We start from the raw sequence: 24,616 nt of genomic DNA, 5'->3' as shown, positions 1-24,616 counted from the left end.
GTTTACCATGAGGCCACCACGCAGCTTATGATGATATTAGTAAAGATGATTTTACATGAGACAAGCGATTAAACACTCCAGGTTTATAATACTGAGACAGACATGCAAGAGGTTTAAAGTAGCACAGTATGTTTTTCATAGATCCATCTCATCTTAAGGCCCTCTTAGTATAATGAAAGGGTCAGGACCTCTAATCCACACTATCTAAGTCTGCACAAAACAATCAGATTTAAACCAATATCATATGTTTATCTGTGTGTGTGTGTGTGTGTGTGTGTGTGTGTGTGTGTGTGTGTGTGTGTGTGTGTGTGTGTGTGTGTGTGTGTGTGTGTGTGTGTGTGTGTGTGTGTGTGTGTGTGTGTGTGTGTGTGTGTGTGTGTGTGTGTGTGTGTGTGTGTGTGAGACAAATAAATGTCCAGGTCACAACATCAAAATCACAAAAACAAGTATAATAATAATAATATTATAGCTTTTTTGAAGTGACATTATTTTCATACATACTTTCCTTTTGAAGTCTCATTACCAATGCAAATATTTGAGTTTGTATGTAAATACATGTAATATTATAAAATGTATTACTGTAATTCTTTTTTTTTTTTAAGAAAAAGACTGTACAACAAATAATGTACAGTATATACTTTAAACATAAAAATAGATATGTTGGGTTACTGTGAAGAGAATTTTGGATAACTACTGGGGTAACTGTGCTTAATAATGTTGAAAAATAAACAAACAAATAAATAGATCCTAAAAACCAAGTGCCCTTTCTGTATGAAAAATAAATAAATAAAAAATGTTTACTCACTTTTGGTTCACTTCTTTGTGTACATGTGATTGTGTTGGGGTGAAAGAAATAGACTTGCCCTTAACTTGGCAGGGGTTTTGACGATAGCAGAAAATGTATTGAACAGCTCCTCTTTCGTTCTTTACAACATGAAGGAGAACAATAGAGTGCCGCCCACCCACAAAGCCTACTTCCCTGAGACAGTTTGATAAAAGTCAATTTGGAAAGCAGTGCCCCAAATCTCAAAAGGCCAACACTGTGTATGTGTGCAAAGGAAAGACAGAGCAAGAGAGTGAAAAATGGGGCATTTTGAAGGACTATCTGCCTAAACCACTTCATATATGGGCCACCCTGGCATGAAAGCAGCAGATCCCTGAGGTTAAGGGGTATTGACAGGCCGGTCTGTCTAAAGGCCAAATGTGGATCCTTTACATCTGTGGCCTATTTAAAGCTCTGTAATCCTCCATCAGCTTCAGTAGTGTTATCTTTATTTAAAACACTGGCAATATGTCAGAAAATAATGGTGAAAACCACAAAGTGATAAGTCACAGTTAACTCTCTTATTGATAAGAGATCATCAGCATCAACTGGGCGATATGGGGGTCCGCCGAAGAGCAGCACCACAGCCAACCATCTCTGATCGATTGGATTCGTTGAAGCATTAAGGCTCACTGTTGCTAGATAGTCATCCGTCATAGGCAGAGATAAGTGCCCTGTATCTGTTCGGTTTACTTCTTTTTGCATAATTTTTCCCTATAAAGAACTTTTGGATTTCGGACACTTCAGAAATTGATCCTTTTTACTTTCTGAAGACATGTCAATGGTGATACTGTGAATGATTTACTGGTGCACATTATTCTAAAGTATATAATAATCCTTCATCAGAATCGCCTGTTTTTGTCTTTTTCCTTTTTGATTGATGTCGAGCACCTTTACTGTTTTGGCATATAGAGACCACTTTTCACAATGCAATCAATTCCTGATTTATGAAATCAAATCTCATCCTACATTTCTTTCTTGTGCTGTCATTTGAGCAGCCAATTCATTTTTTTGTCTGGCAGATTGCAAACAAGTGTTTGGGAATCCTGCATGAAAACATTGTTTTGCAATTCTGTTTGGTGCCACTATGGCAGAGAACTTACTTCACCTTTAAAAAACACATCTGAAGAATTTTTGCCAGGATATGTGTTTCGGTGTCTATCGCCTATTTATTAGATTAATAATCAAGCAAGACAACAAATGGTGTCTCTCTTTTTTTAGTTATATGGAACTGTGCCATTAGGACAGATGCCTTGTAGACAGCAGAGACCAAAGAGACAGGATTGCCTGAAGTAGAACAAACTTACTTTCCTATGAGACAAGCTAATTATTTAGATAATTACTATCTGAACTCTTCATCTGCATAAAACTGACAGCCAGACACCACAGCTGGTCCATCAGGCCTTAAACAGACACTCATCTAAATCACAAATGAATACACACCCCTACTACTCACAAAGGGTTAAACCCTTGATCAACTTTTGTAAATAAACTGACAAATTGACTGCGACTAGGCGGCGAACAGTGAAAGGCATATCGGAAATAGGGCTTTATGTTATGTTAGAAACATTGTACACAAATGCTTGGCAAATGCATTGCAAGTGCTCAGGCACATTTCAGAACACAATGACGCATGCGATTGAGCTTGTGTAGCTCGCCAGCCAACGCTAAATCTACAGAAAATTGCACTGAAGCAATAGCCTGGATAAATGTACTTGTAAATGGCAGTGTGAAACTGTAAGTGCTATGCATGGAGTGACAGCAAAAACTTCAAGAGTGTCAAAGTATCCGTGAGTCTGTCTTTTATTAGCTTCTGTGTAGCGCCTGTGGTTCTGCCAGCATCCATTCAGGGAGACTCCATACAAAATGCTGCTCGTACAACTCATTCTACCCGCATATGTCTTCTCATCTCTGTAAAAATAGACTTCGGGTGATGTGTATAGGCGGGATGTGACATTGATTGAAAGACTAAGGTGCAACAAACGTGAAGAGCTGACAGGTGTGTGTAAATGACGCATTATGACATCATCAAAGACCAGGAAACATGCAACACATGACAACTGAACTTACAAAACAGGAGAAGCATCTTCTGCTGGAACAACTGAGCAACTGAGACTGTCACGATATGGCAAACTTCGTCCTTCACAACCACCAAACTGGAGCAGAAAATGACATTTAATCTACATGCTCTTCTCGACTTGACATTGATTCTTAAAGTATATGGCCCTCTCACAGTCAGGGAGATTCTATAATGCAAGTTTTATTATCTGAAAATAAAATAGAAGCACAAAAAATAGGTCACCATTGGACTGGGGAGGTAAAAGTCTGTGTTTTTCAGTGTTTTTTATGTTGCTGAACTATAAGGACTGTGATGAATGAAGTGACTGAGATATTTTGAAGCACAACAAGGACACCAAGACTGGATCCGACCTTCTACCCTAATGCAGGAGCTCTTATCAGACAAAAGCATTTTAAAGATTGGCAACACTGCAATGCTGACTGTTACTTTCAGGGAAATGTTTCAAACCATCCATCTTGACCAAATAAAAGAGTGCCCTCACCTGTAGACGCCTCCAGGAGTGACCACTTATCTCAAGTCACCAGCCCCGCTCTTAATAATACACAGAGAGAGAGAGAGAGAGAGAGAGAGAGAGAGAGAGAGAGAGACAGAAATGGAACCACAAGCGAGAGAGGAAGACAATAAGAAAACAACCTCAAACAAGGTTGGAGGCTGTAAACAGCTTCAACAACTTAGTAATGACAAACCAGATTTCAAACAAGAGTCCACCACATCAAAAAAAGGGTAGTTTCAACAAGATGATCTGTGATTTAAAACATGCCACTGAAAGCAATGTGAAATGTGTTCAAATAGACAGTTATTTTTGCACAAATACTGTAGTTTTCACCCAAAAATATAAAAGGGACTAGTGTCTGTTGGTGACATTCATGCTTTTAATACACAGCAAAGACTACAGCAACAGCTCACTAGCGTGTATGTTCTGCATATGTGTGAGAGGAAACGACTCTCCATATTAGCTGGTGTCAATAGTCTGTATTTGTCATTTTAAAAAGGGAAACATTTGGGTGAACTATGGACAAGGAGATGTGTGGAGCTTCCAGCACTCAATCCGAGTCAGTGCAGACAGGCCCGCTAATGTGAAGGTAGAGTTCCTCGCCCCAGGAGTATCCCTACTCTTTACTTAAGAAAGAGATCTATTTCCTATCCCATATCTCAGGACAGAATGAGAGCTCTATACATATGCATAATTCATGTGGTCTCTCTTTCCTTACAAAGGTCTTACAGTAAATACACCTTCACTATGAAGAGAGTATTGACCACTTTTCTAAAACGCTTAGACGTAATCTTTCTTTTACACCAAGTACGGCATGAGGCTTCGGAGCACATTCAGCTTCTAAGAGGCACTTTAGAGAGAACAACATTTGAAGCAGGGCCATAACAACACCGTTATGGACATTGAAGGAGAGATATGAAGTTTAATCAATGACCAATTCTTTAAGGTTTACATTTGCTCCCCTCAGTCCCGGTTACATCCTCAATTCGCAAGGAATAAAATGATGTCTGTAACTTTTAAGATTTTTCAGTTTCTCAATACTAAACTACATAGCAGGATGCTAGGAGTCAACGTGCCACATATCATTTAATGAACAAGACTCTCACAGCATCGAGAGAGCTCATTCTTGCTAATCAGCGCCAACCGTAAAGCCCAGTCATTGCTCAGTTCAGTCAGTGCAGCAGAGCTAAGCTCATTTCCCTCTCACCGGAATGAATAAATTGGCCCTAGTCTGTCTTCAAACCACCTTGTCCCGACAGAAGGTCAATAAATCAATAATGCGTGCAAATACATGAAAAAGCAATTCAAAGTCACCATTTTTCCTTCTCAAGCATGTTCTTACAAGCTCAGAAATGTTTCTCTTCCCTGCTGACAGGTCTCTTTAGACATACTCTAGTGCCACTTCATGAATATTCCAGGACATGTTAGAGGAAAACAGCAGCTATGTACAACCCTGGAATGACTTCATAATCAATCCCATGATTCCTCTCTGCCCATGGACCATGAGTACATGCACCTGGGACTCTTCACAGCAGATACCCAATGACAAGTCTCCGTGACAGCAGCTTGAACGCAATGAACCTATCCGATCTGTCCATCGCTAGCATAGATTTACATGCACTAGCCCTGTTTTCTGTAATGAGAGGTTGACTTATTTTCGAAGACTGTGTAAGGCATTTACTGACACGCTCTGAAGTGTGCGATTGACTTCCTCCCCTCTTTCCATGGTCATGAGATGAGCAGACAACAACTGTTTGCAGAGCAATATAGAGGGATGAACTCCATAATGAACTCAATTGGTTTTTGTGTTAATTGCGTCTCATTTCAATAACTAATATCAGTCGTAATATTGTTCTAAGGCTCAGGGGAGCAATAATTGGCAGTTGGCGAGATACACAACATATTAGCAGAGTTGCTGTTGGAACTGAAGGATCACCTGCGATCAGTAAGACTGCTTGCCTTTTGCACTTATCCCCAAACTAATGCATTCTAACGGATTGTGTGCAGCATCTTGGGTGTAATTGACCTAAGGTTAATCACAGTGCTGACCTTTGAGAGACGACAGAGAAAGGAACAAGATATACTGCACATTTGCTCTGACCTCCAGACAACAAGCAATATGTTCTCCAAAAACAACCTTTTTCATAATACAGCTCTAATTCCATTTGCAATTCAACAGAATAAGATTCAGGCTAGTTTACAAAGCCATTTATCAAACTGGCTTGTAAAGGACATAATGCATTTGGTGCATGAAGAAAATTAACAAACTGTGTCTGTGCATCTGTGCATATAACCAAGGGAGCTTCAAGAACAAAAGGGAGGCCACCAGACCTCAATTCTCCAGAGGAAAAATGATGACAGTCGTTGAAGCACAACGCTGACCAACAGGTTTTCCTGACTTTCTTTGCCACCTGCTGTACCTGCTTTAAAAGATCAGCAAAAGATATTGTTTTAATCCCAAGGAGCAGTAAGAAACTTTAATGACTACGAACGAACTCATGGCCATTTGGTGGTCCTATTGACAATTGAGCAACTTGTTCTGACCTACTTTGCAACAACTCAAGAGTCCCTGCTATACCCTCAGTGTTTCCCATACATTGATTTATTTGTGGCGGACCGCAACAATATCAGCATTGACCACCACAGATAGATTTAAGTGCCTTCCATTCATTAACTACACTGTGGCGACCCGAAAATACATTTAAACTTCTCATAATAACATAACAGGTTCTTTAATGTCATGTTTTGAGCTTTTGCTGTCAAACACAATAAAGCCGAAAGTGTGAAAAGGCTTTGTGTCCTTATCAAAAGACTGTCTGTATGCGCTGCGCAGAGAGAAGTGTGCACTTTGCTAACGTGATCAGCTCTGCAGGTTCGATTCTCAATACCAGTTCAAAGTGAATGAATGCAGTGAACTCCATCTGTGCATGTGCTGAGTTTAGCATGCATTTGAGAACGTAGCGGGCACCAGTAACACATTATTTTCACATTTTCATAGTTGACGATTACAGCATTTCACTAGATTTGTAATGAGATGCATTTGTAAACTTGTTTTCCGCCAAAATAAAATCTTGACTGCAGTTTCTGTCAAAATAAAAGCTCACGTTTATCTCTAGCATGTATAGAAATTAGGACAAAACTAATTATGAAAGTTTTATTTATTTATTTTACAATATATGGCTATTACATAGGAATAATATTATAACATTATTAGTAGTAGTGTAGTATTAGTAGTGTAATGTAGACTGAGAAACTATATCACAACTAAAAAGAGGTCTGAGTCCCCTTTAGAGTTCAGGTACAAGTCAATTCACAGACTGTTCAATTTGCACACTGAATATTGGTTGGAGCTCTTATTTTTGATCTCTCAAAATGCACCAGATTGAAGCATTTAACTTTAAAATGTACAAATCTTCCCCCAGACCCCCCTAGAGGGACCAAGGTCCACCCACCAAAGTTCCACAAAATCACATGGGAAACACTGACCCCATTAGGTTCTTCAACTTGGATAGGACCATTAATATCAGGGGGCAAATGGAGCTTTATTTCTGGTCACAACAACCCATCAATCTGGAATCCGATAAAAAGATTTATATAACCAAAAGAATACCTTGAGTGGGAGGTTAACTGAACTAGCCTCAATGTAGTAGTTCTACACTACAATTAGTCCTCCCTCACTTCATCCATAACAATCTGGTACAGAAAAAATGCCAACTTCAGCACACCATCCATTCAGTAGGCAGTTCTCTCTCCTTAACTTCTTTGAATTGAGGTCCAGAAAGCCATCAGAAATGATAGCCATCACCTGTTTGAAACACTGCACTCAGAGAAGAGATTCAACTAGAACAAAATCAACCTGGCACAGGAACAGCGTCTTCCCTCAAGCAGTGGTCCTCATTATCAGATCCACAACATCTCTAATAAATGGTCAATAATGCACTCTAGACATCAAATCAGAGCTGTTGGCATCTAGCACTTTTCATATGCTGCATCACAGACCAATCGGTACACATTTACACACTCAGCCGCCTTTTGATGGATGGATGTATTGCGCTATATGCAAATGTGTATGTAATACTTTTAATAAATACCATTATACATAATTATAAACACTTACATCAGCAAAAATATTAGTTTGAATATAAAATTATTTATTCACATTCACAAAAAATCAAGCATAGATATCTCATAGCATTGTATAATGGTATTTAATAAATTAGGTTAATGTTAATCCCTAATTTTACTCACAAGACTGATATCTGTTTTTGTTTTTGTTTTGTTTTCTGTACGTAAGAGTAATGAGTGTGATTGGACAGTTCATCCCAAGATGATATGGCAAAGTGTCCATTCACACTCCAATGATGAGGACAGATCCCAATGGAAATCCACTGTAATTGGCTGCACACCAAGCTACTATATATGCATGGTGACATCTGGAAGCATGCGGGTCATTTCTATCATCTTATCGACAACCCAGGAGGATATTCCAACCACAGGCAGAGAGGATCCATATTCCCTGCAGTCCTGTTGGAAGTAGGGAGTAGACAGGGAAGATTCAGAGCAAAGACAGGGTGAAATGTTGATTGGGGATACAATGCAGCCCATTCATGCTTATAGAATGGAGCTGAAGAGGTGTGGATGACAATAAAGTGGGCATGTCGAGAGTCTTAAGGTCCCTATGGTAGAAACGAGGAGGGAATGTTCTAGCATTGTCTTACAGTCATGTTTTTTGTTTTTTCTGAGCTTCCTCTATTTCCTTCTCCACTGCAAATATTCTACCTCTCTATTCACCACCCTCTTATGTTCTGTCATTCTGAGTCACACCCTCATAGACCTTTTGGAGTCTAGTAAACTCATTCAAGCACCTACATATGCACACACACACGGAGCACAAGTGAAGTCTTTAGCACTCAGTAGAATGAAAAGAAAGGTGTGTTGGGTGATTTATGTGTTTGATATCCCCCACTATATCTGAGCATACACTTTTCAGATGAGAGCATTAAATCCGACAGGACAAAAGGTAACAGTCGGCGAGGAGTGGACGTATGTAATTTGAATGTCCCCCAAAGTCAGGAAAGATAACTAGGGAGCAACCCTATTTGACCATGACCAAACAGCAAATAATTAGCATTTCCATTTCCAGATAAAAATGTCCTTTTCAAAACAGAACACGTTGCTCTGATAAACACTTGCAAATGACAAGCATCTACTGACGTAACCGGTCAAGAGCGTTGCCTCCGATTAGCAGTTTTAGAGCATTATATGCTTTCTCTGAAAAGCCACTACAAACACTTAAGAACTTTCTTTCCACATAAATAACAGCTCTAAAAAAAGGAAAACCAAAAAAAAACAAGCATAATTAGGTCCGGTGGCAAGCAAAACTTCATGTAAACTGTCCCGATCCCCCAGAAGACAAAAATCCCTGCACATACTCAGGTAATGAGAGCAATGGGAGGGAGGTATGTGTGTTTATGTAAAATTAGCTCAGTTATAATGATGCAGCAGTGAAGGGACCATCGTTAGAGAGGTCACTAAAGAAACCGATAAGCAGAGAAGACATATAAACAAGCGGGTGAAATGTGTATTTGTGTAGTTCTCTAATGGTGCTTCAGCAGCAGACATCTCAAAAATCTGACCAAAGGTTACTCACTAGAGGAGTGCAGGGTGTCCAGTACTCTGGGTTCAGCTCGGCTCGGGAGCGTAGGTCCAGATAGTCGGGGTTCAGTTCGGTGCGGGCGCGGGTAAGCGTTCCCTTAAAAGCCAAGAAAAGGGGGGGTTACAAGTCCACCCATGGAAATAACAGTCTTAAAGATGGAAAATGAGTGATGATATGGCTGGAGTGGCAATATGTTGAGAGTAATGGGAACCAGAGAAAGGAGAGGAAGAGGACATGGACCCCTCACAGAAGAATGAATGGGACAAATGCTGCATTCACACCATGATGTAATAACCGTAATTTTGAGATGACAACAGGTGACTTTCCACTTGGAGCTGTTGGAAATGTCCTCAAACTCATTATTATGCATTTTAACACAGTCAACGCCTAAATGAACATCCAGCACTCAAGTGGTACACGTCGTAACTCAGAAAATTCCCAGTTTACAAGTTGTAATTATGACATGACATGAACACACCAAAACACAGACGGACACGGCCCGTAAATCAGTACAATATGGGTTATCCATAAGGATACTGGATATTTAATTGTACATGTTAATTTCTCCTATTTTGACATTTAGATTTGCAGTCACTTAACCCTCAATCTTTATAACTTACTAACTCAGTTAAAGGTCACATTTAGCAAATATCAAAATTAATATCCATTTTGCATAATGTACATTACAATGTTTGATTATGTGATGGATATCAGCCAATATCTTGTGCTATATCAATATCTTTATCACTTATGCTAAAAATTATTATTGTCACAATGTTAATATTGATACTCAATATAGTGGCCAGCTTATGCCATGGTTACTATAGCTGGTCTAAAGCTATCATATTCAAAAACACAACTACTAGCTTAAGCTGGACTTTCCAGTCTTGTATTTCAGTTAAAGGAAACAACTACCATTTTGATAGAGACACGAGTCACACAACCTACTTTTTCCTCTAGAAAGCACACATCACTGGCTGTTTCAAAAAAGCAGATGATCCCTGCAATTCTGTCAACGCCAATTTCCTGTTTCAACAAGTAATGTACTACAAAAGCTGTGCTTGCTTTAAAGGTCTTTAAATAAACTCAACAAGACACTTCTATTAATGATCCAAACCAGGGGAATGAATGGCATTCTGTCCCTTTTCATAAATTCAACACAAAAACATAGTTTCTGAGAATGTCTGACCTTCGGCGGCATCCTTAATATTTTACAAACAAGCGTAAAATTAGGGGACTCTCAGTTTCCAAACACTCGGTCAACTCAAAAGGTTCCGAATTACACAGCGCTTTTAGGCTGAGGCGGAACTGAAGATGTTTTCTTCTTCACGCTTTGTGTCCAAAATGATACAGACTGATTATATCTCCTTTGAAAATGAAATTGCCTTTATAAGCATACCGCATTTGTGTTTGACAAACCTCCGCCGTGAATCTCAGCGAAATATCCTGCTTTCAAATCAGTCTGCCCTTTGTTAGGTAATCTGCTTTTCTCTCGCGAGCACACTCCGTCTCTTCTCTTCTGTGCTTTTTTACATACAATAGACGGGAGGGACGCATATGAAACAAACACATATGAGTGGTGACATTTCAAATGATATTAGAGTGATACTCAAGCAGGGAAAGCAATCAAAAAGGCTTTGGTGGAGGCAAGGCAACATCACTGAAATTCACAAGCAAAGTGAGAGAAGCTAAAACATATTGCTTATTGTACATTCATGAATTAAAACCTAAATGCTGACCTAAAAGAAAGAAAACAAACAAAATAAAGACTTTCGTATATTCACTTGCATGATAAACGAGACAAGATGGAAAATTACGAAAGGCAAAGGCTAAGATTTTCATGAGTTTCAGGGTCAAGCGAAAAGCATGAAATAGTTTACTCATTCTCAAATGCACTGGAGAACCTATGAATATTAAGGAAACGGTTTATTTGCTTCATTTTTAATCTCATTCCGTCCCTTAGCGTCGGACCTAACAAAATCCAGTAAATTGTGGTGATGCGAACAGTGTATGATGTATACCGCAATTATTTGTTGATTTACAAAATGGCCGCCCAGTAATGAGGCAGGGGCGATGAGAGGCCCGGTCATACATCACTGTCTCTAACCCAGGAACGCCTTAGAGAGCCCAACCTCACCCTCTTACACGCGTTATTTATCTCTTCTCCATCTCTGCACGCTTCGCATCATGCAATCTGAAGTTACGTTTGCAGTTCCAAGGCGTCAAAAAAAGTGTTTTCTTAACCACTGTGTCAATTTATTTATTTGTCTGGAACTTGGTGCCGCCCACGCTCCGTGTTTTAATTAATGTCAGGTTGACCTGAACGACACACTTTGGCAGTTGGCGAAGTCGCTTAATGCCAGCCTGATTCTCTACTCTACCCATTAGAGAGCGAGCAGGAAGGAAAGCGCAAAGAAAGAGACGAGAAAGCCCATTGTAGAGCACTAGCTTATGGTTTCTACTCTTTAATTGTATTATTAATTAATATTTTACTGTAATCTAACTTTGGCACTTACAGAGTGTGTTTGGTGTGTGTAGTCTTGAGAACAAGCCTTCAGTGTGCGTTTGAGAGCTTTTCTCGCAGCAAGATGTGTGATCAAAGCCAGAAGGAAGCCTGCTTCCGTTCTGTAAAAGTACAAGCTGTCTGTCATCTGTCCTTCATTCCCTCAAACAAAGCATGTTCTGCTGAACTGAACATATTCTGAGCTTTAACAAAGTAGAAAAAGGAGCCTCTGTACTTCCTGTTTAGTGCAACAAATTTGCAACAAATCACAAAAATGTACTCTGCTAGTGTACAAAGGTTTCCGCTCCAGGTTTCTGCTAGTCACACACTTTCTTTGGTTCTAATAGCCACAGGATTGGGTCATACATTGTCGTATTCAGTAAGATTGGCTCCTTTTCAACTCATAAGTGTGACTTTGAATTGAATTGGACACACCCCACAGGAAGCTGAACTGAAATTTGAATTGAAACGACAAGAAGAGGATTTGCAATTCTGGGTTATAGGGTTAGCAATGCATCCTTGCAGAACAAAAGTACTAATTTGTTAGATTAAAAAAATGTTTTTACTAAACCCAAACAATTAAATGATAGTGAATGAACGGAATACAAATTTGTTTAGATGGCATTGCAAGCATATCTATCTATCTATCTATCTATCTATCTATCTATCTATCTATCTATCTATCTATCTATCTTCTGTATATATATATATATATATACATATATATATATACATATATATATATATATATATATATATATACAGAATATAGATTTTATATATAAAACATAAACCAAGTTTCACACTTGAGAATCATGATGGCCCCAATAGTCGTATTATGATTAACAGCGTGATGCATATGAAAGCTGAATGCCCTTCTTTTTTTTTACACGACTCTGTACAGTCATTCAACCTAATGACTGCCATATCCCACCCACCAAGATTTATTAAAGCAATAGAGCCCATATTCAAATGACGGCAGCACGGCTAAGACACGCTGACATTATAATTTGCCATATATCACACAAGTGCATGAATATCATTACCAATTTATGAATGTGATTAAGGGGGGAATATTACTCTGGATTAAGTAGCCTGGCGCACACGAGTGTAAATAAGTGTGTGAGTTTGATAGACAGGTGATGCTGACGGCATTTTTCCATTTACTTCGTATATCTAAAGATTATCTATCATAATTTATTTAGAGAGCTTTTACACAGAGGGCCATGTTTACAGGAAGGAGGTCAAACACTCATACATATGTACGTACGCACAAACAAAATGCTTCATAAAGACACCACGACCAGACAGATGATATTTCATAAATCAAGGGCTTTTAAGAATATAATGTGCCTGAAGGAATGCTATGGGACTGTACGACAGCTCTGTCAATCACATGAGCTTTGGTTCAAACAATTACACCCACAGCACATATTGATCTCATGATGTATCTTCTTTAAGGGGACCGTCAATGTCACACAAAATAAACCACATCTCCGCTAATTATGGACCCTTTTCATTTTAGGGTGTTCACATGAGGCAAAGGGGGTAAACTTTTATGGTGGTGGACAGAAACTACAACAAATAAAAATTTTGCATTCTCATTTGCTCCGAAACATAGGCAGAGCGTGTGTAAGGCTGGGCGAGGTTTAGCTTTCCCCTGGCCATGTGGGCTTGGGCCAAAGAATGTCCCCAAATCAGATAGAAAATGCTTTTGCACAATTCAAATGAATCTATTACGACTGTCACAAATAGAGAGAAAATGAAAATGAGATGATTATGGCATTAAATTTAGATCTGCTCATGTTGCATCATTTTATCACAGCATTGCGCATTATAACCAATCACACACAATTATGTTGAGCTTAAGAATGCACTAGCCAATCAGAGGCGTTCAGCTTAGTTATCGCTGAAACAGCAGTGGTTTGTTCAGAGCTCGTTGACTGAACTCTGTTGTTTATGATGAGAGAATTTGCGAGAGTGCACAGTCCACATGTACCTACGATGCAAGTAAGAAATTTCCCAGTGTAGACAGCTTCGTCGATTATAACGGGAGTTTTTTTGAGAGTGCTCAAACTCTTGATCGACTAAAGTCAGTGATAATGTTCTTTGATAAGGTAAATGCTCTTTGTTTAGGATGCTTCAGGCCTTTCATGTTCAAAATTACAACAGAGACAGGCTTGTAATTTCATTACAAATTGATCCTCTATTTCCCTTGTATTTTTCTTCAAAGCTAAACTTGATTACTAAAAATAATGGCTCATAATGAGAATGTCAAGGGCTGACAGCAGCTTTTTAAGTGAAAGTATCACTTGCCACTTTTTTTTTAAGTAAATGCATCCTTTTATTCTTGCTAATTAGGCTTCTTCCCGCTGCGGTGATGTGTCTGTGTTCCCTGTGACAGCACGACACAAGAGCGAGGGTGGTCCCGGCACAAAAGGTGTTACGTGGGTGAGAGCGGCACATTTTTAAAGTGCTTATACTCTCCGCATGTGACCCAGCTGAGATGTGCACCTGTGTGAAGGAGCGCGAGCGCTTCCGACGAGTTCGCAACATCGCATCATCTCAAGGACTCTTCATTAAAGCATCCAAACCATTCAGCCTAATTAATCTTTTCAGTGCACTTCACTTCTCTCCAGATAAGCCCTTTCTGTTTGTTTCCCCGCATTGATAATCAGGCAAATTTCCAGTTACAGTGGCAACATGTTCCTCTTACCGAGCCCCACGGGTCATTTTAGCGAAACTGCAGATGCCTGCAGAAAAGAAAAAAAACGAGAGATAACTAAACACATTTTATTAAGGTTGAAGCTAAGGGCAAAGAGCTCCTGGAGGATATGACATAAATAAATACACATAGTAGTCCTCCACACCGACTATTTACCAACCGCATTACTTTCAACGAAATCTCATCATCACAGAGAGCCATGAAGCGTCACGGGGGGCCGTTTGATAATTACTAGATGGATCCTTCATAGCCGACTCCAGCCACAGAGTACGGAGCGCGCGTTACAGGTCTGATAAATGTCCGCAGGTCTCCTTCTGTTACAGCTGCATTAATAGTTAACAGCTCAGTAAAAATCAATCAGTGCATTATCTAGCCTGCCTCCTGAGATGGGCCCAGTATGTTTAATATATTTGCCACCGTGTTTAATATATCGCATTCATAATCGGCTCCTTTCCTTATGGTCCCCTCACTATGGTTGAGTTACTGGCGCACCAGCGCTGCAAATGAGCTCGTAAAAGAGGAGAGGAAGCAATAGAGAACATCTTCTCCGTCGTCCTGTATTTATCTCTCTCCTTCAGCCGTTCTAATACAGATCTGCACTGTTGTTGTGAACTGACAAAGGTAACGTACGTAACGCACTACTGCTAGTAGTCCCTCCTCTTTTTGAGCTCTCAACGTCATTCTGTGCACATATGATTTGGGGTTACACTTTATTTTGAGGTGTCCTTGTTACAGTGTAATACATATTAGTACAGAGTAATAATAATTAAAGGTGCTGTATGTAGTTTTCAGCGACCTCTAGCGGTGATGTTTCAGATTGCAACCAAAAAGTTTACAAGCGCGTGCTCTTGCGCGTGCTCGAATTTATGAGCGAGCACTGTGGGTACCGAGACGCAACACACCGGAGAAAGCATCACACAACATGCTGGAAACTAAGGTAAACTCCCACTGCAACGTTACAATAATAGGCTACTTTTATCAGCTTGACGTTGAACTAATGCTCCATGCTCGTACCATGATAAGTATGGAACCCTATCAACCGTGCCGAATTTTGCCACTGCAAGCACCACTTCACATTTTCTTCAGGAAATGTACATTCTAGGTTTGTAGATAAGGTTTTTCCATGATTCAAATGCCCTGCCGATGTTGAGCCGTGTTTTTTCACCCGAAGTTCATCCGATTCACGTCTGGCCTTACGAGCTTCAGCAGAAAAAAAACTTTTTTTTTTTTTTTTTATCAATATGTGGAGTTTGTGTTGGAGTCTGTGTTGTGCTGGGAGCAGGTCGTTTCTTAGTGTTATCAGACATGTCATAAGTTGCATAAGTCATAAGTCCATGTCATAAGTTGCAGTGTCGTCGCTGTTGAGTGCAAAGTCAGTAGGCTAGACGAGGCGAGAGGCTCGGGAGCGCGCGTGCAGGTCACGTCACTGGTTTTCGCAGTAAATCCGACCCGGCACCTCCACATAAAAATAAGAATACTTGCTTTCAGAGGTAATAGCAAAACCCGCAAAGTGGATCATTTTAATGTGAGATTACAACCCCTTCACACACAGGCAATAAAAAAAGGATTCATTTTAGTAGAAAAGTTACATACAGCACCTTTAACTAAATGTACTTACTATAGGGTTAGGATTATTAGGGTTTGGTTTAGGGTTAGTTGCATGTAATTGTGCATACTCATAATTATAATTATTACAACAGTAACTGCATGTAATGTGTAACAAGGACACTGTGAAATAAAGTGTTACCTAATTTGGTTATTTACCAGCTTGACAACCATATTCTACAACAAACGCACTCAAAAATGAACGCGGAAATTAAATTAACGACCGCAAATAGTGTGTTCAGAACCAAACTGCACAACTAGCTGTTGAGGTAGTGACTCTCTTTTGGATTCTCACAGATCGTCTAAGCTGTGCCTCAACTAACTAACTAACTAACTAACTGACTAACTAAGACTTGAATATACTTTGCTGTACATGTCAAGAGTATGGGTGCAATGGTGCAAAATTCAGTAAAAAAATTAAATAATAATAGTAATAGTTAATACCAATCTGCAGTATTGGTACCAACTGTTATTATATATTAATATTGTATGTAAAATTATTTATAAAATTAGTAAAAAGTATGTACATACACACACTTTTTATACATATAAAAGGTTTTAATATGCACATTTTATAAATAAATTTAAATATATTTTTATAATCATAATATTCAGTTTAGCAACAATGCATTAAATGTATCAAAAGTGACAGTAAATACATGTATAATGTTACAAATAAATGATGCTATTTTGATTTTTTTTTAAAAACATTAAGCAGCACAACCGTTTTCAACATTGATAATAATAAATGTTTGCAGCAAATAATAAATGAGCAGCAAATCAGCATTTCTGAATGATCACATGACACTGAAGACTGCAGTGATGATGCTGAAAATTCACACGAGAAAAACATACATTTTAAAATATATTAAAATAATAAAAACAAATAAAACAATATTTCACAATATTACTGTTTTTTTACTGTATTTTTAAAAACCTTACAGTGTGTGTGTGTGTGTGTGTGTGTGTGTGTAGTGAACAGAAAAGAGAAGAAAGTGAGCACAAGAGAGCATTAGCATTTGACTAAACACTGGCAACAATCAGTCTCTTCAGCAAATTTCAGATTTGTGTTTACCGCGCTGCTGCTAAGCCCATTTTCACGGTGGGCTCAAAACCACAACTTATCGACGTTCTATTTAAGTTGACAATGGCCGGGGAAAGCATCTCACTACGGAGACAGAAGAAAAAAAAAAAACAGCTTGAACGCTGGGGCCACCACTAAAAATATCACCCAATTATCCTCACAGCCCTAATATCATTCAGGAACTAAAGAGGATTGCTTTTCGCCGGGGCCTTTCACTTTGTTCTTGAAGAACAAAAGCCTATCAAACTCACCAACCCTTCAAATAACCATATGTATCCAGAGCTCATTCAAAGCCACTGCTCTTTCTCATGCAAAACTCTCCATCCACGCTGACACAAATATATTTCTGAAGACTGTTTGATATGATAATTAATTTGCACCTTATAGAAAACCAAAGTCTACACTCCAGGGAGAAAAAAAAAGCAAGATGGGAAAGGGTGAAAAAAACACGTTTCATTACCAATATGAGCTCTTTATATGAAAAGGATGTTACGTAACTCTCAGTGGGGGCGATTGAAGTTACAAGAGGCCATACCGGCGACACCAGATGGCCGCGGGACAGAGAATCCAATCTATTATGGCATCTGATGACAGAGAATATTCCAAATCGATCTTACTCTATCGTCCCGCCATCTACTCGCCCCTTCGGCTAGATGACACGTAATACTGGGCTTGAGGAATGCAAGACCTGAGTGCAAAGCAGAGGAACGCTCAATCAACTAAGCAGTCGAGACTGAGGGATACTGGATGGCAAAGAGGTCTGCTGTTGTGCTGCTCATTCACAAGAGACGAAGCCTTTATCGATTTCTACTGCAGGCCTCGTTCTCATCATTAGAGAACATTACTGATCTAAAGAGGACCCCTGACCGCACTATTGGTTAATGACTGCTTAAAACACAGTAGATGGCCTCAGTAAAGTGGTGTGATCGCTGAGTGGATTTCACAAAACCTGTCAAGAAAATGTGCAGGTCATATTTTACCCCAAATCAAAAAGAAAGAAATAAGAAAATATGTACCATTAGGATTAGTGGCTTGCATTGCATTTTTTGGATTACATTCATGCCAATTAAGTACATTAATGTAGTGACAAATTACTTAAACTAATTTTCATTACCATAAAAACACAAGTTATTATAAAAAATAATTGATCCTGATTTTATTCATTTTTTTACACTTTTTATCATTTTTATAGTCATGGGGAATTTAATTTAGAACAATGAGAACTGCAAACAAACTACAGCATGGAACATTTCCATACAGTAATAAGATTTGTTTTTTTTTTGTTTTTTTTGGTATTACGGTGACATAAAATTTGGAAAGTGCTATAATGTCATAATGTACTATAATGGGCCCTATTTTAACGATCTGAAACGCAAGTATCAAACACGAAACGCAAGTAACTTTGTGGGCGGATCTTGGCGACGCAAATCTAAAATGGGTTGGTCTGAAGTAGCTCATAGGTGTGGTTTGGGCGTAACGTGAAATAAACCAATCAGAGCGACATCTCACATTCCCTTTAAGAGCAGGCGCGCTTGTTCCATGGCGGGTTGCTATTATAACGGCGTATTTGCCAGGCGCACTCCAGGAGCGATTCACAGCCGAGGAGACAGACGTTCTCATCAGGGCCATAAAAGACAGAGAAGTGACATTGGGGATGGGAGAAACCTACCCAAATTAGCTTCGGTTAAACAGGCGTATAATAATTTGGGTAAATGTGTAAGCTAGATTTATGCCTATTTTTTCACATCTTCATGGACACAACAATGATTTCCCTCGTGTGTTAATATTTTTCCTTGTAATAATGTGTGATTTGCAAAAATGAAAACTGCTGCTTCTGTGTAGATGAGAGAATCAAAGTGCATGCGCGTTGTGCACACGCTACATTATGGCCAAGCATGCGCCCTTAAAATAGCATATGAATAACATGCGCAACGGAATTGTTTTCTAAACCTGCAAAATAGCACCAGGGAACATTTACGGCGGAACACGCCTCCTCTTTGCGCTGAACCGCCCCCGGGAGTGCAAGTTCATTTCCTAATTTACCGACGTGCGTCTGTGGAGGGAAAAGTCCGCTGTGCCCGGGTGCAAATTTAGGAATGATACATGCGTCGGTGTACAAAGTCAATTGCGCTGGGTGCAAGATAGGGCCCAATGTCACAATGTAGCAAAAATTGTCTAAAGGTTTCACTTTCTTTAAGCAAAACATAATTTATTATGTTTCTTTTGATTTTGGGGTTAAATTGACCTTGAATTGTTGAAATGTGAGATTCAACCAATTCCACCATTCGGTCAACCAGAACCAGAGAAATGTGTTTTGTTTGCACACAAATCTAATCTAATCTTGTAATGGGCAAAACTGCACACCAAACAGCAGTATTACCTTATCTGACAGTTTAGGAGAAACATGCCGCATAACTAAACAAATATAACAGGTTATTTATTTCGAGTCATTTGTTGGAGTCTCACACTACTCTTTCTTTTCATGAACACAGACTCTACAGAAATGCTACACAATACGAAGCTAAATATAAAAAATCAATTCCACATTATATTCCTTGCTACAGTCTCTCTCTCTCTCTCTCTCTCTCTCTCTCTCTCTCTCTCTCTCTCTCTCTCAGATGTGAGACGTAGTACACTCTAAACCGCTTGCTTGGAATTATGTGAGGTAGTCTGAGTGAACTGGCTTAGGAAACCCTGCTCTAAAAGATCTGTCACAAAATCTTTGCTTAGTCTTCATCCCTAGAGAGACGTGTGGTTCTCCATTCCTATCACCGCTGCTCTCTGGTTTTAACCCCCTGTAGGAACTCCCTTTTGTGTTGCTAAAACATCTGTTCTGAACTGTTGGGAAAAAAAGCTCTCTGTGAATGTGGATGTTTATATCGATCTCATATGTCCTCAATCATTCATATTTCAGTCACTAAACCTCACAAAAGTGTTGCAATGCTATGAAACATGAAGAAGTCTTGAGCAACATCTTGCCCAACAACTAAGTCTGAAATGCTGGAACGAAGCATTAATTGTTGCATTCCAAATGCATAGCCATGGAACCCTATAGCAGACAACACATTAAACTTAACATAAATCTTCCTTCCAAGTAATTAATACTAAGTGATTTAAACACGCTTGCTCTATTTCACCAATAGCTCCAAACAAAGCCATAGCAGAACAGTTTCCATCTCCCAGCAACACACAGTAGTGTTTCGTTACTGAATGATTCAGCGTTTTCGAAAGAATCGAGCGAGTTAATGACTCAATGACGCATAAAGACACTTAATTGTTTCATTCATGAATGAATCAGTCGTTTGATCGAATTGGTTGAATGAATGACTCACTTAATACACGTTCCACCACTTACTGGCAGTTTAGCTTCATTTTAAAAAGTATTGTTGCATTCATTCCAAAATTTAATTTGCATAATATACAGTGGGTACGGAAAGTATTCAGACCCCCTTAAATTTTTCACTCTTTGTTATATTGCAGCCATTTGCTAAAATCATTTAAGTTCATTTTTTTTCCTCATTATTGTACACACAGCGCCCCATATTGACAGAAAAACACAGAATTGTTGACATTTTTGCACATTTATTAAAAAAGAAAAACTGAAATATCACATGGTCCTAAGTATTCAGACCCTTTGCTCAGTATTTAGTAGAAGCACCCATTTGATCTAATACAGCCATGAGTCTTTTTGGGAAAGATGCAACAAGTTTTTCACACCTGGATTTGGGTATCCTCTGCCATTCCTCCTTGCAGATCCTCTCCAGTTCTGTCAGGTTGGATGGTAAACGTTGGTGGACAGCCAGTTTCAGGTCTCTCCAGAGATGCTCAATTGGGTTTAAGTCAGGGCTCTGGCTGGGCCATTCAAGAACAGTCACGGAGTTGTTGTGAAGCCACTCCTTCGTTATTTTAGCTGTGTGCTTAGGGTCATTGTCTTGTTGGAAGGTCCAGAGCACTCTGGAGAAGGTTTTCGTCCAGGATATCCCTGTACTTGGCCGCATTCATCTTTCCCTCGATTGCAACCAGTCGTCCTGTCCCTGCAGCTGAAAAACACCCCCACAGCATGATGCTGCCACCACCATGCTTCACTGTTGAGACTGTATTGGACAGGTGATGAGCAGTGCCTGGTTTTCTCCACACATACCGCTTAGAATTAAGGCCAAAAAGTTCTATCTTGGTCTCATCAGACCAGAGAATCTTGTTTATCACCATCTTGGAGTCCTTCAGATGTGCTTTCATGTGTCTTGCACTGAGGAGAGGCTTCCGTCGGGCCACTCTGCCATAAAGCCCCGACTGGTGGATGGCTGCAGTGATGGTTGACTTACTACAACTTTCTCCCATGCATCTCCCGACTGCATCTCTGGAGCTCAGCCACAGTGATCTTTGGGTTCTTCTTTACCTCTCTCACCAAGGCTCTTCTCCCTCGATAGCTCAGTTTGGCCGGACGGCCAGCTCTAGGAAGGGTTCTGGTCGTCCCAAACGTCTTCCATTTAAGGATTATGGAGGCCACTGTGCTCTTAGGAACCTTAAGTGCAGCAGAATATTTTTTGTAACCTTGGCCAGATCTGTGCCTTGCCACAATTCTGTCTCTGAGCTCTTCAGGCAGTTCCTTTGACCTCATGATTCTCATTTGCTCTGACATGCACTGTGAGCTATAAGGTCTTATATAGACAGGTGTGTGGCTTTCCTAATCAAGTCCAATCAGTATAATCAAACACAGCTGGACTCAAATGAAGGTGTAGAACAGGGATAGGCAACTCCGGTCCTGGAGGGCCACTGTCCTGCAGAGTTTAGCTTCAGCCCTGATAAAAACTCACCTGCCTGTATCTATCTAGTAATCCTGAAAACACTGATTGCCTTGTTCAGGTGTGTTTAATTAGGGTTGGAGCTAAACTCTGCAGGACAGTGGCCCTCCAGGACCGGAGTTGCCTATCCCTGGTGTAGAACCATCTCAAGGATGATCAGAAGAAATGGACAGCACCTGAGTTAAATATATGAGTGTCACAGCAAAGGGTCTGAATACTTAGGACCATGTGATATTTCAGTTTTTCTTTTTTAATAAATGTGCAAAAATGTCAACAATTCTGTGTTTTTCTGTCAATGTGGGGTGCTGTGTGTACAATAATGAGAAAAAAAAAAAAAGAACTTAAATGATTTTAGCAAATGGCTGCAATATAACAAAGAGTGAAAAATGTAAGGGGGTCTGAATACTTTCCGTACCCACTGTATATTATATTAAAATATATATTTAAAACATTCATCTCATAACAATTTATAATTTTGCAGACTAAATGTATTCATTGTATTCACTAAATGTATACATTTAATGAGATTGCTGGGGGCTTTATAAAGGTAAAAAAATAAATAAAAATCTTTAAATTAATTTAAGAAAGAAAATATCCAAAATATATGCTAATTTAAAGGCAGGGTAGGCGATTTGTTCCAGAAACATTTGTTTGTTATGCGGGTTGAAAGCACAACCTGAAAGCAATCGCTGAGTTAAGTGGTCTAAATGTATTTATATGTATGTATACCATCTGTGGAAGGCGTAGGACCACAAAATGTTCATCCAATCATTGCATTCGGTACTATGCTTTAGAAACTAGCTTGCTATTGCTAGCCTCTCCGAAATATACCAACCCTACTTTTATGTAAGCTAGTAGAATGATGAGAATATTGCTACAGAATAAATAGCATTTACACCACCAAAAAAAAAAAAAACTTTCCAGACAAGTAACTTTTTTTTACTCGGACAAGAGAATGACGATTTACTAGTTCGTAGGACAAGCACATATCAACACTTAATGACAAGCCCTGTAACAAGACATCAAGTTTAACAATATATCTGAAGGTGACTGTCTTTGTTACCGCTCAATGCAAGAGCATGTGTTAAGTTTGACATGGCCAAGCGTTCATGCCTCAAACAACTTGGGAACTCATTGTGCTCATTGTAAACTCTTCAATCATGATAGAAGAGTAATTGAGGAGGGGAGACAGGATGCGTTTTCTTTGTTTTTACATTTTCCTTATAAAACTGTTAGAGTGCCTTGTGGTAATTGAAATACTCTATATAAACCCACTTTATCTCAAAAAAGAACACACATCACATTAATGATATCACTGCTTAAATATTTATTGATATGACTAGTAATATCATTCAGTAATATTAATCTGCCTTTATATGGTACTAATTTATTTAGCAGCCAGAAAAAGAAATGTGGGTTTAAAGCAAAAGTCTAAATGGTACCAATATTTCAATTATTTGAAATGAATAAAATTATTCACTAACATATTTTATGTTAGTAAAATGAACAATGTTAAAGTAGATGTTTCAATTAAATAATATTCATTAAATGTTTAAAAAGATTCATTTTTCAAATTTAGTCATACAATATTTATTTCATAAGTAATCACACAATTGCTAACAACCTCATTTCCAGAATATGGAATGTACCAACAATGGTGTTAGCGTGTCTCTTATTCATATTAACCTTTAACCGAAGCTGAGATAAGTTTAAATTGAATGATATCAAACCATCAGACAGCAGAACATCAAAAATATTGAACATTTAGGTGATACGAGCACATAGACAGCACATTACTGAGAATATGCTGAAAAAGTGTTTGTGCTTGAAGAAAAGTAACATGTTACAATTGCCCTCCTCTATAATAGATATATAATCTATTTATCTTGTTATTTTTCTGTACGATATTGCAAATGTGGTATACACAGTGAGAGAAGACATATAAATATCAGAGGCTCCTTCTGGTGCACAGGGCAAATCGATTTCTGGTTGTACTATCCCATGAAGACTCACCCTGAGATAAGTGTCAGGCCAAAAATAGAAAAAGGTTCTAGCTTATTACCTCAGAATAGTGTGATTCACATTCTAGAGCATGATCACATACTTCACTAAATCACATAAAATCCTCTGCGACCTACGTGGTAATGTTACAGAAAAGAAATGCGGTGAACTTTTTAATAAGGACACCCATTTGATACTGATATTTCACCATTCCTCTTGCTATCCGAAAGAAAGAACAACTCTGGATGAGACAGATCTGAAAGCAGAAAGGGTCACACCGGGCCCCCATCAAGTCCATTGCCCCGGGGCCCGAATTAAAAAGCTCTTTAAAAGCAAATTCACTCCACAATTACAGCATGTTCTATATTTCCACAAGACTAATGTCATCCAAGCTCTCACTTAAATAAATGAGTTATATAATTAACCATCAAATTAATTAACTTTACAAGTGGCACACTTCAGCAACTCTGGAGGGGGAAGAAGATTTGATTTGGTGAAACTGTGTCGAGCGACCGAGCGTCGTTCCTGTCAGCACTGATACGTGTGGGCCGCATTAACGTCCTGTGGATTTCGCTCATGGCGACACACTCAGAGGCGAGGTGATCATTAAACACATGAAGGACAGATCCGAGAAAGAGAGAGATATGCTTTGGGGGACAGCTCACTTCTTTCTCGAGTACTTTGATGATTCTTCAGAGAAATGAACGAGTGAACACTTTGTCAAATGCTGCAAAGGAGGCAATTAATGCAAGTGTCATCATTCTCCTCCCATCGCAGAAGCTGCCTTACCTTTCTGAAGTGGGATGCCTGCTGAACTGGTAACGAAAACGTCACTGGACCCCAC

At 39.1% G+C, this 24,616-nt stretch overlaps 1 protein-coding gene across 4 annotated transcripts in view; it reads right to left on the bottom strand.

The window, feature by feature from the left end:
• The window catches only part of pcdh9 (protocadherin 9), a 262,162-nt gene that overhangs the window by 191,268 nt on the left and 46,278 nt on the right, over positions 1 to 24,616 (bottom strand). For 3 of the 4 annotated variants that reach the window (XM_084425711.1, XM_084425713.1, XM_084425714.1), the window contains exon 3: positions 9,047 to 9,148. The exons of the other annotated variant lie outside the window; for it this stretch is intronic. In XM_084425711.1, the coding sequence (XP_084281837.1) occupies positions 9,047 to 9,148 (102 nt within the window). The remainder of the gene's footprint in view (positions 1 to 9,046; positions 9,149 to 24,616) is intronic. 4 annotated transcript variants of the gene reach the window in all.

This window comes from Rutilus rutilus (assembly GCF_951802725.1).
Source record: "Rutilus rutilus genome assembly, chromosome: 12".
In the NCBI taxonomy this organism is placed as follows: Eukaryota; Metazoa; Chordata; class Actinopteri; order Cypriniformes; family Leuciscidae; genus Rutilus; species Rutilus rutilus.
Note: the sequence above shows the minus strand (reverse complement) of the source record. Positions and strands in the feature narration are given on the sequence as shown.